This window comes from Lampetra planeri, chromosome 31 (assembly GCF_965212315.1).
Source record: "Lampetra planeri chromosome 31, kcLamPlan1.2.h2, whole genome shotgun sequence".
NCBI classification, from domain to species: Eukaryota; Metazoa; Chordata; class Hyperoartia; order Petromyzontiformes; family Petromyzontidae; genus Lampetra; species Lampetra planeri.
In genome coordinates this window covers 3,947,293-3,961,980 of record NC_136137.1, presented here as the reverse complement: position 1 = coordinate 3,961,980, position 14,688 = coordinate 3,947,293, and the positions used below count along the sequence as shown (strand labels likewise).

The 14,688-nt window shown below is 42.0% G+C and overlaps 1 protein-coding gene across 4 annotated transcripts in view; it reads left to right on the top strand.

Moving 5' to 3' along the window:
- Nucleotides 1-14,688, top strand: part of WDR37 (WD repeat domain 37) — a 38,633-nt gene that overhangs the window by 4,930 nt on the left and 19,015 nt on the right. For 3 of the 4 annotated variants that reach the window (XM_078609034.1, XM_078609035.1, XM_078609036.1), the window contains exons 2-5: nucleotides 1,116-1,284; nucleotides 9,221-9,317; nucleotides 11,501-11,596; nucleotides 13,540-13,604. In XM_078609034.1, the coding sequence (XP_078465160.1) occupies nucleotides 1,132-1,284; nucleotides 9,221-9,317; nucleotides 11,501-11,596; nucleotides 13,540-13,604 (411 nt within the window). In that variant the 5' untranslated portion in view covers nucleotides 1,116-1,131. Of the gene's footprint in view, nucleotides 1-1,115; nucleotides 1,285-7,764; nucleotides 8,447-9,220; nucleotides 9,318-11,500; nucleotides 11,597-13,539; nucleotides 13,605-14,688 lie in introns of those variants that run through there. The other variant, XM_078609037.1, reaches the window with a different exon arrangement.

The following is a 14,688-nucleotide window of genomic DNA, read 5'->3' as shown; positions in this document are numbered from 1 at the left end:
GGTAATAAGGGGGAGAATGTGCTTACAAAGATATCTATTTAAATATACAGCAATTTGGTGCAATATATTGCTGATTATTGAGCCACCTGCAGGCAAATCAAAGGCACCTTGATGGAAGTTTGAATGCTCTTGTCAATCATTGAATTACCTAGGCGCCTAATAAATGCATAACTTGTGTTTGCTTCAATAAGCTGTTACATATATATCATGTATAACATTACTGTATTTATTCAGAAAACCATTGCATTTTAAGTAATTTCATAACATACAGTATTGCTATTATGAAAATTGTACAATGATAATTAAAAAACAGTTCATTTTCAGTACACTGTTCCATGCGTCTTCATGACGTGTCATAACACCGAGGTGTTTTTTTAACATTACCTTCCTTTATCTATTGTACATAGAGCCATGCTGCTAAGTTACAATGGGCCCTTGTACATGTGTAACGCTAACGGCACCAATGAAGAGTGGATAGAGCCGCTCCCCTACAGTGCATGGGTGTGACATTAGCATGATATGCGGACAGAGACACGAGGCTGTCGGTTAAGGGAGTTCAAATTCAGTTACGGTAGTTAAGTGAATTGAAGGACAGATAAACATGGGTGGAAGAGCGTGGTTGCATTATGAGAGCTGTGCATGAAGTTGTAGAATAATAGAAGTGTCAGAGTGAAAATAGACACGCTGCCGATTGTTCCAAGTGTAGAGTAGTATGCTTTATTTAATTGTGTTACCCATTTGGGTTCAAATGTTTATATAGTTAAATTTATGCGACGTTACACGTGCACCATTGTATGTATGTTGAAGTTTCGGACCGTACGTAGCCAACCGTGCTAATCGGAGGTGTGGAATTGCTCACATTGTTCAACACACATACAGATATTGTTTTCGGAAGAAAAATGAATTTTTGGCACGACAAATGTCTCTCGTGTCTTAAAATAATTAAGTAACGTTCACAAACACTGTACATCGTATGCGGCGCTGGGCCAGCCAGTTCACGAGTTTCACGGTCAGCTGGCCGATAGGAATTCTTAGATCGAGGGGAGTGCTGCTTCCACTCTTAAGCATTTGTGGGGGGTGGTGGTGGTGGTGGGCTGTTCTCTTGTCTTGCGCAGGGAGGGCCGAGGCAGGATGCCGATAGAGGGCAGCGGTGGCATCGCCGCAGGAGGCGTCTCGCGTCCCTCGACGAAGCAGAAGCGCAAGGCCCACAGCCTCTCTATCGGTCGCACCAACAGCGGAGAGCCCGATCGGAACGCAGTGCACCGCGACATGCTGGAAGGACAGGTACTGGCTCCCTGAATGGTCACAACAGTCCCCATTGCCACCACCGCTACCTCCACCACCAACGCCTGCACAAGGATTTACCGGCATTGGTGTCGGTATTGTCATAAAGCATCATTATCATGGCAGCAGGATCATCGGTGGCATCGCTGTCATCTTCAGTGTCAAATATTGTAGTACTATAATTATCTTGGGATTATCATTTGGGATTGTCATTCTTATCGTTATCTTCACGGATCACCAGGGTCATTATTGTAATAATTATTTACAAATTAGCAGAATCATCAAGAATAAATTGTGTATTTTTATAAAAAATCAGTCATTATAATCGTCATCATTTGTGGTCTCATGGTTATCATAACCCATCCCTAGGATTTATAATGGCGGGAAATACATTTGAATGCACATCTGCTGTTGTATACGATATGAAAATACAGACATTTTGCAAGAACGTTAGTGGTAACAGTAACATAGTACCTCCTGTGCATTATCACACTCCTCTTGCAAAGGTAAGCTTGCGTCTGAATGAGTTTCCACCTGCTCTTTAAAGTCAACATGTAGTTTTACAAATGATTGCGAGACCACCACATGCAGCATGTAGATGCCTTTCGGCAGAAGATACACATGATATACTCCATTCTGCGCCATTATCCACGTTATTTGTTCTTGTCTGCACAATTCCATATTAAATGTCAGTGTTGGCTCTGATAAATTGACTTTGCCAGCTCTATGGCTGCCTCAACTGACTGTGTGGGTGTAATTGTCATATGACCTAAAGTGGACAGGGTGCATGGTTTGGTTCCGAGGCCTAATGGTGCAAATCACTTCACAGCTTGAGAAGTGGCAGCTCTGTATCAACAGTGCAGGTTTTTGTTACCTTTTTTGTAAAAAAATATATACGTTTAATGCTTGACGTTGTTACTGTGTTGCTCAGAGGGTTAACATCTGTGCTGGAGTGTTGCAGTGGCGAGATGCAAACTACCTCGCCTGGTATGCAGGTCGTTGGTTCGATCCCGACCCTGATGCCTGCTGTATATTTGGAGTTCGCATGTTCTCCCTGTGGTCGCGTGGATTTTTCTCCGGGTCCTCCAGTTTTTCCCTCCAGAAACATGCGTTTAGAGCATTTGGCTGCTATAAATTTCCACACAATAAGCCACTTCTTTGAGCTATCATTTGTGGCCAGGTTGCTTCTGAAAAAGAGCTATACAGCTCAGTGGGCCTTACCTAGTAAAATAATAATTATTAAGTAGTAGTCGTTAGCACTGTTGAGATGGAGTTCTCGCCAAAAATGCAATCCAGCTTCTTGTGTGTAGTGAATTTAATGGGATTTTTCCCTGGTCAGCAGTTCAGAAAAATTAAAATGTAACTTGGAATTTAGTTTTGTTCCTAATTCGTTTAACATTGACAAATTTGTCGTCGCCCTTAACCGTTGACGATGGTCAAGAATTAAACCCATATTATATTGGGATTGTAACAGTATGCAAACCACTACATCATCTAACATGCACACATGCGTACGCAAAAGAACCGATTGCATAACTTGAAACAACATGCTTATTTTATAATACTAGGAGAAGTCTAGCTATGGACACCGATGAGTGCGAACGTTTTTTGATGAAGTTGATGATACATTGAAATTGAAAAAAGCAGCTATTGCCAGGTGTTATTATTGAGCAACATTATTCAAATATCGCACATACCTCATTGATTGCAACGGAATTCACACTTTGCAAATGTATGAATAGACTTCCAATAAAGTGTCTGCAACACCAGAAACAGTTGTTAGCGGTGTGACATTGCCGTGTTGGTAAACCACTCGTGATACACTATGAGACCTCCTTTACCAGTGGCAAAATATAGTAATAGGTTTTTACCCTTTCAACTGGTACAAAACTGACACCTTTGTCAGTTTTTAATTCTCGTGATACGTTTTCATGGCCATTGGAAATCAGGCCTGAGTCATGCTGGGCCGTTCCTGGAATGGCCAAGCAATGCTTTTTTCATGTCACAATTCTTGAAGAGCCCCCTCCCCTTCTCTATCTGCCCCTTCCACACCCTACTGCCCCCGCTTCTTTGGCCAGAGGGAAGCAAACTTGTGTATCTATATTACATTATGTGTATTCCCTAAATTGTATCCTGCTGCCAGCAGTGGTGTGAGTCAGGAATTGCAGGGCTGCACATTTGAACCTTATGTATGGCGGGTCCCGAATAAATGGAAGTAAAAATCGCAATTAATTAATTTCAAATTTTTTGGCGACTCCGTCTCTCCGCGCACACAAATGACGCGACTCACCTGGCGAGGATCATTCTCTTGTCATGTCGTCCAAGCGCAGCGAGGACGAATGCGCAGAAGAAACAAAACTTTGAAACTTTGATTAGCGCATCGTGTAGAGCTCGTCGAGAGGAAGAGATTGCCATATCGTTCGCCTTCAACAAACATGAAATTACGTTGCAACGCAGTTTATGCGAGAGCCGGGGGCTTATGGGACCCCGGGGTCCCGCCATAAGGTTCATTTATTGGTAAAACAGTGATTTAATGTAAGTATTTCAATATTTGAATTTTAAGCAAAATTGATGCCATGCGTCATCAAACTTGCACCATTATCGGCAGGAAAAACACAAAAGTGAGGCGTGAAAGTGACATCACTTCCTGTGACATCACATGTTCAGATAAATCTTAACATTATCTATCTATGCACTTATCTTATGTCCTGTTCATGTTATGGTTTTCTACATATCCAGTATGTACCTCTGTACCCTTGATCATGTTTTTTTTGTTTCTCTGTGGTCTTATATAGTTATTTTATGTTAGAATTTCACAATGGGTCAGCCTTTTATTATGCAATTTGCATGAATGATGCTATAGAAAATACAACTATTGTTATGATTCCCTGCTTTAATAATATTTCTGATAAAGCAATACATCGAGAACACATCCCTTGTGTATACAATACCTGGAGAAGGCTTTCCTGTTACTTTATTGCAATAAAAGTGGCAGTGGTTAACACAGTTGTAGATGCGAGTAGTCAGTCTCAGTGGGACCGTGGTAACTAATCAGAATCTGAATATTTATTTATACTGGAGGAATCCGATGAGCATTAAAGCTCTTTTTCACACATGTCCAGGAGGGGTGCGCGTCAGAACCTCGCATCGACAAACGGTACGAAAACACGATTGGAGTGCAAAGTATAGGACAGGAAAACAAATCGCTTGAACAAAATATAGAAATAAAACTAAATAACAGGCGGCCAAGCAGATGTGCCATATTTTATTTTAGGATGATTGAATTGAAAGATGTGTTGTGCTCGCAGCATTGGTGTCACTATGAACGTGTTTAAACGTATGAATACCACTGATATTAATATTACAGCGGCTTTGCTTTAACCCTTGTGTTGCCAAATAACATTTTGATTGAGTTTGAAAGATCAGCAAGGTATAAATGAAAACATTCTAAAATTACATCTCATTCTAATGGTCTCACATTAGCCGTAACCTTAGTCTAACCAACACTTACATATCTGTGTCCTGCAGTAATTCAGAATGTTGGGCGGTTAGGATTTATGAAGTGTGGCCCTTGACGTAATGTTTAAATCTATCAGTTGATATTTTGTTATGTGCAGTAAAATATAATGAATGTACTTTCAACATTTAATTTGATGTGTGTATAAATATCAAATATTGTTGATGTTAAAGCTTGAGAGATCCTAAATTATCCTCCTGACTTCCACCATCATCACCATTAACTGCACCTACAGCGCTTGCATCATCGCTAATGATGGCATGCATGTGTTTGTTTTTGCTGATGGAATTTATCACTTTATTTAGTATTCACAAATGTTACAGGACAACATTTTTTTCTAAATATAGCACAAGAGTGGGTGTGAATGCAACAAATCCTAAGGCTCTGTTTTCAAAAGATGGCCATTGTGTTCCAAAGTCATGGCCAGGATGTGGAGAGCTACCTTTGAATTACTAATGACCAGACTTAACCTTGTGCAATATGTTTACGCTGTTATAAATACCTCTTTCAACACTTTTATAAATTTGTTAAATCCAACAAATTAATGTTTTGGTGCACAGTGGACCATCATTTATCTTGGTACAAATCAAAAACTAAATATTATAAAATATTCCCCGAATGCCTTTTCATTGGGCTATAGGCCCAGCTTACGGACAGAGCCTCATAGTGATTTTCAGCAGTGTGGATAGTGGCTGCACTTATACTTTCCCATAACTGGTTCAGGTGAAAAGGCGCATTTTGGATATTAATTTTTTGTACTGAACCTCGCAACAACAATTGGCTATGCCGCCATTGGCATAGCCAATTGAGCATGCAGGTAGTTTCACTGCTCCGGGTCTCATGTGGTTGGAGAGGCTCAGTGGCGGGACTACAAAGAGGGGGAGATGATGGACAGAGGCCCCATTTTCATCCTCGCACGAGGGTCCATACCAACCAATTTAAGCCACTGCTACTCATGTACCTCGTCATGGATTAAAATAAGTCTTACAATCACAATAAATGCATCGATTCGTGCGTGTAAAAATCTATTTTCTTTTCTCATACATTGTTTGTAGTTTGTTATACGTGACCACCGCTTAATTACTTACTCCTCTTGGCTCCCTGTGGAGCATAAGGCCGCAACAAGCCCACGCCATGCCGGACGGTCTTTAGCGGCTTTCTCTGATTCACCCCAAGATAGGCCCATGGTCTCTAGTTGGTCTTGAATGGTGCATCGCCAAGTGGTCTTCGGCCTGCCTTGTGTTTTTTTCTCTTGTGTTGTCCACCGTAGGGTAGTTTTTTCTATGGACTCGAGTTCCATTCTACCAGTGTGAAGGATGATGTATCCCTCTGATGAAGTTATCCTACCTATCTGTGTGCCTATATATGTGTCTCTCTCTCTATGTACATCTGTGTTATCTCTCTCTGCTTATATGTCTGTCTGTATGTCTCCGGTCCTATGTTTTATCTCTCTCTCAAATTTAGCATTCTCTGGAAGAACGTAATCAACCAGGTAGGGTGTTGACTGTTATGTTAGCCGATTCTCTGTGTTGTATTGCATTATATTTCTAAGTATACTAGGTTTTTTTCTATTTCATTTATACCTGATGATGATTGCTTGTGTTGCAATCGAAACGTCGTATGCTAGTATTAAATTTATTATTTTCTCTTTATACGTGACTTTACCGAAAGAACCAAAGAGTAATTCCTGCAGTCACGAAAGCTCCAAATTAAGTTTGTATCCTACCTGATTCAGTCCAGCGACACTCGCTCACTATTAAGATGTCAATTTGGTAGCGTTTCATCTCATGGACAACTTGGGCCGTCTTGGAAGGTCTGGTACATTGAACGTACGTTCCAGGCTCTAACCTTGATGTTTTGCTTTGGATCCACCTTTCCAACGTCCCTCTGAGGGCTTTGATTAGAGAGGATCATCCTGCCAGATTCGTGGCTAGGTGCCTCCTGGTACGTGACTACTGCAGCCACCACACATTTGATTTTATTGAATCGTGATCCTGTATCTTGAAAATTGATTGAATTGTGACAGGTGGTGAAACGTTACATTCCTACGTGATGCCATTTTACCTGCGTGGGGAGACCCATCTGGTTTTAGTTTAGTTTTACTTTTTTCCCCACTGTTTTTGCCTCGGGGGTCAAGAATAGAATCTATTTAAAACTACAAAACTGTCCTCTGCGGAAATTGCAAAAGACTCATAATCACTGCTGACACACCTGTGTGCAGCCACACCAGCTGTTAGAATTGGAATGAGATGAGGATGTGAGCGCGTTGGAAAATCTGGACAGTCTTCTGTGACTTTTTAAACCCATAATGGTGCCGACTTTTTTTCCGTGAACAAAAAAATGCATGGTTGCCATGGAAACCTAATTAACTTTTAGTCCGTTTTCAGAAATTGTGGTTGTCTTATGTTTCCACGCATTCGTGAGGTAGTGTTTTGAATTGTGTTTTAAAGTGATCAGCCTACTTTTTTACGTATCGTTAACATACTGTGAACATAAGGTGAACATTTTGTTCACAGCGTGTATATATTTTTTTTTCGAACAAAAGCAAGCTTATTTGATCCTAGAAAGGTATTAGAATAAATCCAAGATTTACATTTATAGTCGCTATACAATGCACTAGTTTTATCTTAACACTACAGTTCAGTTATATTGCTCTGTGACCAAGTACAGTTTTAAAGTTGAGAGGCTGACTGTATAAGTTTTAAACGAATACAATTTTTTTTATTTCATTGATGTATTTCTGCAACATTTATAAACATTGCCCGCGGGAACGGGGATGGCTTGGGCTGTAAATAATTGTTGGTGACCATGGGTCTAGGAAAACTCATGAATGGCGACCTTTGTAAGGCAAGAAGGGCCCCGCCTTCCAGAAATGTAAACAAAGGTTCGAGACACGTCAGCTGTCTCACCTTGTCACGTGTGTGCAGCTGTGCTCAAGTGGTAACACCAGTTTCGCAAGGCTCATTCTACCGGACGCCCCAAGCTGACGACAACTGACTTTTGCGAGCTGTGCCGTTGCAGTTTTTTCTTTTTTTACTTCACAACTTTACCGCAGTGTCATCCACGCGCGACCGCTTCCATTGATTCTCAGAAACAAATTGTTCACCTTAATCCGAAATTTACATTTGACCCTCGAGCGTTCATCTATCTCTTTTATTTGATTCTTCCTATTGTTTTCCATTTTTAGTTGATACTTTTCTTTTACTTACTCGGTCCGTTGATCGCCTTTTCGCTTCCAAGAGTTCGCCGTCAACATCGCTGTGTTCGCCCGGCACAGCAATGTCTTCGCACCCGACCTGACAGTGCCTCCCCGGGCGGTTCTAAAAGAGGGGCGGCAGTGGCGATTGCCAGGCCGCTGTGTTTGCTTAGCGAGCGTGCGTGCGTGCGTGCACGCCTGCTGTGGCGTGCGTGTTGTGCATCGCAACCTCTCGTTTTGGCCGGGTGGACGCTTGAGCAAACAACGCGGCAGCAGACTTGTTAGATACGAGCCGGGGGCGGTCTCCCAACTTCGAATGCGGTCGCTGCCGTCGTAAGTCCCGACATTCATTCGGGCCTCCTGGTGTTGGGCGGCAGAAGATGGAACTTGATAACAACAAAGCGGAGCGAGATTGCGAGAGTGTCAATCGCAGGCCCTCGCAGACCCAGGTACCGATTGCGAACGTGTCACCGTTTTTAGTGCCAGGGGGCAAGGTGCGAGGCTAAAGTCTTTTGGAGGACGTGGTATGTACAGCGAGCCTTGTGTAGAACGCCTTATGACATTGAGATGAGCATTATGTTATTGTTGCTTCATTTAAGGTATATTATAATGGCATTTGTACGTTTTATGTAAAAATACAGCAATTTTCTGGTGAATTCAATAATCTCTCTCTCCCATGGTTTGTACAACTTCAATCGGTGTAGCCCACTGGTGTGGGTTGTCATGTTTATCAATCATCAGGCACAGTCTTACACTTAAAGTCCTAATTTTTACTTTTCTCAATTGTTTTGTTCTGACGAGTTGAGAACCCCTGATTTATACAAATACTGTATCATCGTCATCAATCGTGAATGACCATTTTTTGTTTATTCAGTTCCTTTAAAATGTGCTGAAAAAACGAGACATTTACACTAAGTAGAATACAACTTAAACATTGCATAAGCTATGTCAACTGTGCATGCTATATTAACATTGTCATCACGCAAACCTGACATTGCTTACCAGTGCGATTGATACACACTTAACTCTGCTGCTCTGCCTAAAATACAATTCACCGTGAGTAAGGAATGTGCACATGATGTAGACTCAATTGTGGTATCTCGTTCAACTTGACGTTTCCTTTAACTGTGCATCCTCAACATAAAACGTCACAAACGTTTGCGAAACAAACGCCCGTGTTCATGCATGCATGCGTATGTGTGTGTGTGTTTGCGTGTGTACAGGACTCGCGGCTGCCACCAGCCATAAGGCAGACATTGCTGGAGCTGTTTGGGCAGATTGAGAAGGAGTTTGAAGTCCTATACGTGGAGAACGTGGAACGTGAGTCTGAGCAGGGCATCGCCTCCGCTTTATCAAACATCATTCAGTGTTTACGGAGCGGCCGCTGTCTGGCACGCTGAGATAAGAGCCTTCACTGTGCGTGTGTGCTTGGTTGCGTAGGTGGTTGCTAGTAGCAATTGCCCCAACAGTCTTATAAGGATAAGGGGGGGGAATATATTTTTTACAGCACAGACAAAAAATCAGCACAGACAAAAAATCCCCTGGGTAGCCTTTAATGGACTGTTTTTGCAAGTGCTGTTACAAAGCACCTCCACATGCACACATGGCTGTGGTCCTTATCTTAAATGAGGGTACTTTGTCTTACATCAAAGGCAAAGGTCTCCCTTGATACCTTACATAGACTGTGGGGGAAAGTTCTTTTAGCAAGCACCTATTAAGGCCAGCACAGCACACTAAGGGGTAATCTGACCAGCAATTTGCCGGGCAACCTCTGTCTCCCCAAGTTCTGGTTTTCACACACAATAGCAGCACAATTTAAGGCTGAGTTGACCTATGGAGGCCCTTGAAAGGTTCAGTTACCACTTGCCACTGGTGTTAGCTGTGATCAGGAATCGAACCCATGTCGCCTGGATTGTATTGTGGTCCACTAGCCACTAGCATCGCTGCCTCTCGTGAACTTCAGTACAGACCTGTAAAACGGAGTTTAATGTGCGGTCATGGAAAACTTCAATCGCAAGTCCATATCAGAACATATTCTTGGCCTTTCCCAGGTCGATTCAGCCTTAATTGAGATACCTGCTGCGATGTGTACATTTCAGCACTGGGGAGACAAAGATGCCCAGACACGGTCCGCACTACACCACATAGCCTTAATAGGCTCTGACAATGCATGCCTTTTTAGTTTGTAAGGCTAAATGGGGGATCTTTCCGTGTGTTTTGAGATTCGGGGTCCCCCGAGGCAGGGGACAAGTGCTAGTATTATACAAGGGATAAAGATGGAAAAAATAAAATAAATGTTGTGTTGAAGAGTTTGTATTTGGGAGTTAAGTTTTTATCTAGTTTATCAAAGAATATACATGCTCTGTAGAACAGTTAATATAGAAATACCTGTTGATACAAGAAAATTAAACGAGTTGTGTTATTATGCTCGTGATAAAGGTTTCCCTGTTGTGACGTATACAGGTGTGTATTCACGTGTGTTTACATTCCTGGTGAAAATATTTTCGGTTATGTATAACACGTTTTACCTTGGATTGTCACCACTGCAATTTTTGTGAAATGTAGAATGCAGTACAGTCATTTATGACTCATGCCAAAACTGTTTGGGGGTAAAAAAAAAGTTCATCAGAATGAGCCTTATTTCATGACTATTTATGGCTCTGAGCTGAAGAGTGGTGTCTCCAACTTTAATGAGCCGTGTTTTGTAACACAAATCGCTTCTATAAATTCAAAGGCAAGGTGGCTGCAGGCGTGTGTCGTGGTTTTGCTCGATCGTTAATATTATTGGAGCCTGCAATGAGCGGGGTATTTAAGTTGCAGACTTAAAATACATGCAGTTGTGCGTTAATGTTATTCAGTTATACAAAAACACGATGAAAGCTTTAAGTAATATTAATTTAATGTGATCTAATTGCAGGATATATTTGCGAATAAATCATTAAAAACCAACATGTACATTTTTCACCGACGTTTGTTCTCCACATGAGAAGGGTAATTTCTCACGATTGCTGAGAACTGTTACCACATTGTAATTGCGTGTAATGCATTATTACTGAAGCGGTGACTTTTCACAGCTGATCTTTTTTTGCCGTACATTAAAATTAGTAAATATTAGTTTACGGTAATTGAAATACGTTTTGAAACACACGTGGAGATGCTTAACTTAACGTCGCAAATGGTGTAGCTTACATAAAAAAAAAGCGTGACATCAATTCTAATATTTCGTATGTATTTTTAATGCTTTAATCAGCTGACACATATGCCCACGTAGGAATTTATGCGAGTGCACACATACGCGCACTGCACATGCACTGCACATGCACGAGTATCATTTTAGCACATTTACTGTTACGTCGTATTAATTTTCGTTGGGCCGTGACAATACTCTGCCCCGTTATTGGCAGCGGCTCATTAATAAACTGGTGAGGTCAAGAATAACCGACACACTTTGACTTGTGCAGATCCACGCAAGTGACTTTTCCCCTTGCCTCTTCTGCCTCCAGTACGCAAGGAGATTGATAGCTTGAACGAGCGGCTGGCCTCTGAAGGAGCCGTCACCGATGGCTCTGAACTCTCCAAGGGAGTCTTTAAAACCAAGAGTGAGTAACGAGCCCTCTCGCTTTCAAAACCTTACCCCGCCCTTGTTTACGTTGGCAGATAGCATACAGGCCACGGGCGCTCGCATCAGCTTGCATAGTGAGACATTGACCTTCAGCCTTGTGGCTCGGCCACTTTTTTTGTAGCTGGTCGACCCCGACATTCCCTTGCTTACATGAATGTGTATACAGTGGTACCTCGGTATACGTCGTTAATTCGTTCCAGAAGGTAGGACTTATACCGAAAATGACGTATACCAAACGAATTTTTCCCATGAGAAATAAAGGGAAAGGAAATAATCCGTTCCAGAGTATAAGAAATTATATTTTATATCGCATATTATACATTAATGGGGTTGTATAAAATAATTTAGACACTACTTATTACTAAAATGCATAAATAAATATGAATAAATTGAAATAAAAATAAAATTTAACGTTACTTTACCTTGCTGAGAGGAGTTGATAGCCGACGCGGATGGTGGTTAGGAAGGGGAGGAGTCGTGAACGGGGTAGACGCGAGTCCGCGGTGACTCATCCCGACCCATACAAGTTCTAGCAAGCGCGTCGTATCCCAAGCAAGACGTCGTATCCCAAGACATTTTTCTCTCGTCAAAACACGACGTATACTAAATTCAACGTATTCCAAAGCGGTCGTATACCGAGGTATGACTATGCACTTTTGTCCTCTCGGTCACTCTTCTTCATAATTTAATGCTAAGAACTCATCCATGAGCGATTTTTGTTGGGTATTTATGACAGCAAATTAATTTTCTGCTTGCAGAAAAGGTATTACGACAAGCTATATGTTTAATGAAAATTCTTTCTGCCTCAATTTGTGTGCCTATTGACACCACACCATCTACCACTATCTGATTTGTGTAATTGTAAATAATGTTGTTTCAAGATAATTGCGAATTAATGTTTTTGCAGTCCCCTTAATCACCTGAGATATATTCGTCCTAAGTGCTCTCAGCGGCAATGTAAATGATTACGCTTCTTAAAATATTAATCCATGTCTCTTGCTTTAGATAATCTTTGCTGTCCTTGCAGTTTTTACAAGCATGGTCAATGCGCTCATAACCATGCTATATTCCAAAGATTTTATCAGCATAGTTGCTTTTACTATGAATGGTTTTCTTACATTTAACAGCATAATCCAATGTGAAAATACATAGCCACTGTCATCGTTACCACAGCATTATAATTGAAAATGATAGCGCTGAAAAAGACATGAAATGTCTCTGGTAGTGACCCCTGCTTCACAGGAGAGAAAATTTTAATGCATAAGATTTAGACTTAAAATTAAAGACCTGCCTGGAAATTATTGAGCAAAAAATAAATCAGGACTCTATGGGAACAGCTATCTGTGAAGATATATGTTGGTAAATGGTTAAAGATGTGCTGGTTAGGTTTAATGTAATCTGGCATTGGCTGTGGTGAACTCTTGACCCCGGTGAAGGTAGTAAAATATTTTCATTCTTGTTTGTACATGATGCCAATGTGACCCCAACATTTGTATTCTGTGCACCGCAATAGCATTTTCCCGCTTAACAGAACTAAGGGCAGTGCAGCTAATGTAATCATCAACAGCAATGATCATTCCACTCCTGGATGAAGATATTCCCAAGCCATCGCCTTCTCTCATGATCCTGCGAAGCAAAGATCATTGCAGCATCCGCAAATTAGTTGATTTGGACGCGCAATCTCCGTGGTGGATATCTTTTCAGGCGCGTCTCCCCCTTTGGCTGCCAATCTTGTCATTAGTCCCGACCACTGAGCGTCATCCCCTATTAACAGCGGTGTCAGTATTGCATCCCCAACTTGCGCATGTTCTCTTAATGTACTCGTTGCAGTTAATTTACGCTAACGATTTTGTATTTTAATGTTTCACTGCATACTAATGGTTAAGCTTTGTTTTGTTTTCTGTACTGTGGTATCAACAGCCGGGCATTCTACGAGTCAACTTTCACAGAAGCTGAAAACAACTTACAAAGCGTCAACAAGCAAGGTATAACAAAGCCCTGGGAATTGCATCTCACCCTGACACTGCATTTTGCCAGTTTGCAGTAAAGATGGCTCATTAATCCAGTGGTATCCATTAAAGGGGTCCGATTCACATCCGTCATCCTTTTATCGTCATTTGCCATTCCCTTCAGCATTCACTGGGCTGTGCCGTCCTGCCATCTGTAAAATCTGTCACCCCCAAAGGCTCATTTGAATTCATTCACGCATGTGTACGAGATGGAAAACATGGGTGTATGTCGGCGTGTTTGTATGTGCGTCTGTGCATACGTGTTTGTGTACGTAGCCATGGGCATGCATGGGACAGCACTAATCAAGTTATTAATTTTGAGCTTCATTAAATATTTTAGTTTATGTTGGTGTAAATTATCATAGTTTAATATAATAGTTTTTCAAAATCATTACATTTTTTCCCCAAATTTGGTGTAAGGTTGTGCTTCAAATTTGTTTCACTTACCGATGACACTATCGCACTATGGCGTTTGTTTGTGTTTGCTCAAGTTAACTGCATTTTTGAGGTTCGGAGCAGGCGTACATTTGTCTCACCACGTGGCCTGTGTGCGTGCGTGTGTGTGCGTCTGCGTGTGGGATGTGCAACGCAGGCGTGCGTCTGTGCAACCGTGAGTGCGCTTGTACGTGGGTGTGTGCGAGTTTACCATTTTTGGACGCGCGCCCATGTGCCGCGTGTATTTCTCTCCCGCCGGCACTGCTGTAGCGTACAGATGTGAGTGGAGCCCTCAATTTCAACGTTGGGAGCTGGGAGCTCTGGGGAGGAGATTCCTGGGTAATGGGAATGCTGTCCCACGGAATGCCCCTGAAATATTTCCCTCCTCCCCGCACTCCAGTGCCCCTAACCTCGCTTTATGCATGCGAGCCGTGTGATGGGAGTCTTTGCTAAGAGCCTGTTGACCCCATTGAACGCCGTTCCACGCTCCACGAGCCGTTTTCTGTCAATCGTTTGCGACGGGACTATTAATTTTGCAACCGCCGACTGTTCCGTTTGTTGCCTAACCCGCACCGATGTTACTGAATTCCAAAGCACCGTGCTGTGGAGTTTGTGATTGTGGTTT